Source organism: Propithecus coquereli, unplaced genomic scaffold (genome assembly GCF_000956105.1).
Source record: "Propithecus coquereli isolate 6110/MARCELLA unplaced genomic scaffold, Pcoq_1.0 Scaffold224, whole genome shotgun sequence".
Taxonomy (NCBI): domain Eukaryota; kingdom Metazoa; phylum Chordata; class Mammalia; order Primates; family Indriidae; genus Propithecus; species Propithecus coquereli.
This window is the reverse complement of record NW_012147634.1, coordinates 5,877,320-5,877,690: the sequence shown is the minus strand read 5'-3', so window position 1 is coordinate 5,877,690 and position 371 is coordinate 5,877,320. Positions and strand designations below refer to the sequence as shown.

General features: G+C 42.9%; 1 protein-coding gene across 1 annotated transcript in view; it reads right to left on the bottom strand.

The window, feature by feature from the left end:
- Positions 1–371, bottom strand: part of VPS13C (vacuolar protein sorting 13 homolog C (S. cerevisiae)) — a 213,380-nt gene that overhangs the window by 95,137 nt on the left and 117,872 nt on the right. Inside the window, 1 exon segment of the mRNA XM_012645033.1 lies at positions 6–310. Coding sequence (XP_012500487.1) covers positions 6–310 — 305 coding nt within the window.

Sequence of the window (371 nt, the reverse complement as noted above, 5' to 3'; positions counted from 1 at the left end):
CATACCTAGAAAGCGTGAGCTTTGTTAGCTGAACATCCATTTTATCAATTACTGGAGGATTTACGTAGTCTTCACCAGACACCAGACTGAACTGATTTTGCACTCTGATTAACCCCAGATCTACCACTACTGCATTGGTGGAAACGGAAGACTGTGGGATGATTATAACTGGTGCTTTCAAATCAATATTGATGGAAGCACGAAAACTCCTCTGGGCAAGATCTTTCACACTTGTGGCAGCCTTTTCTGCAGCCTGGGCAGTGGCGGCACTCAGGGACTCTTTGGCTGTCTGGAAATTGTTCAGGAAGTTCTATAGACACAAAGTTAAAAGGAGAAATTCAAACAGAACACAGGCACATCAATAATAATAC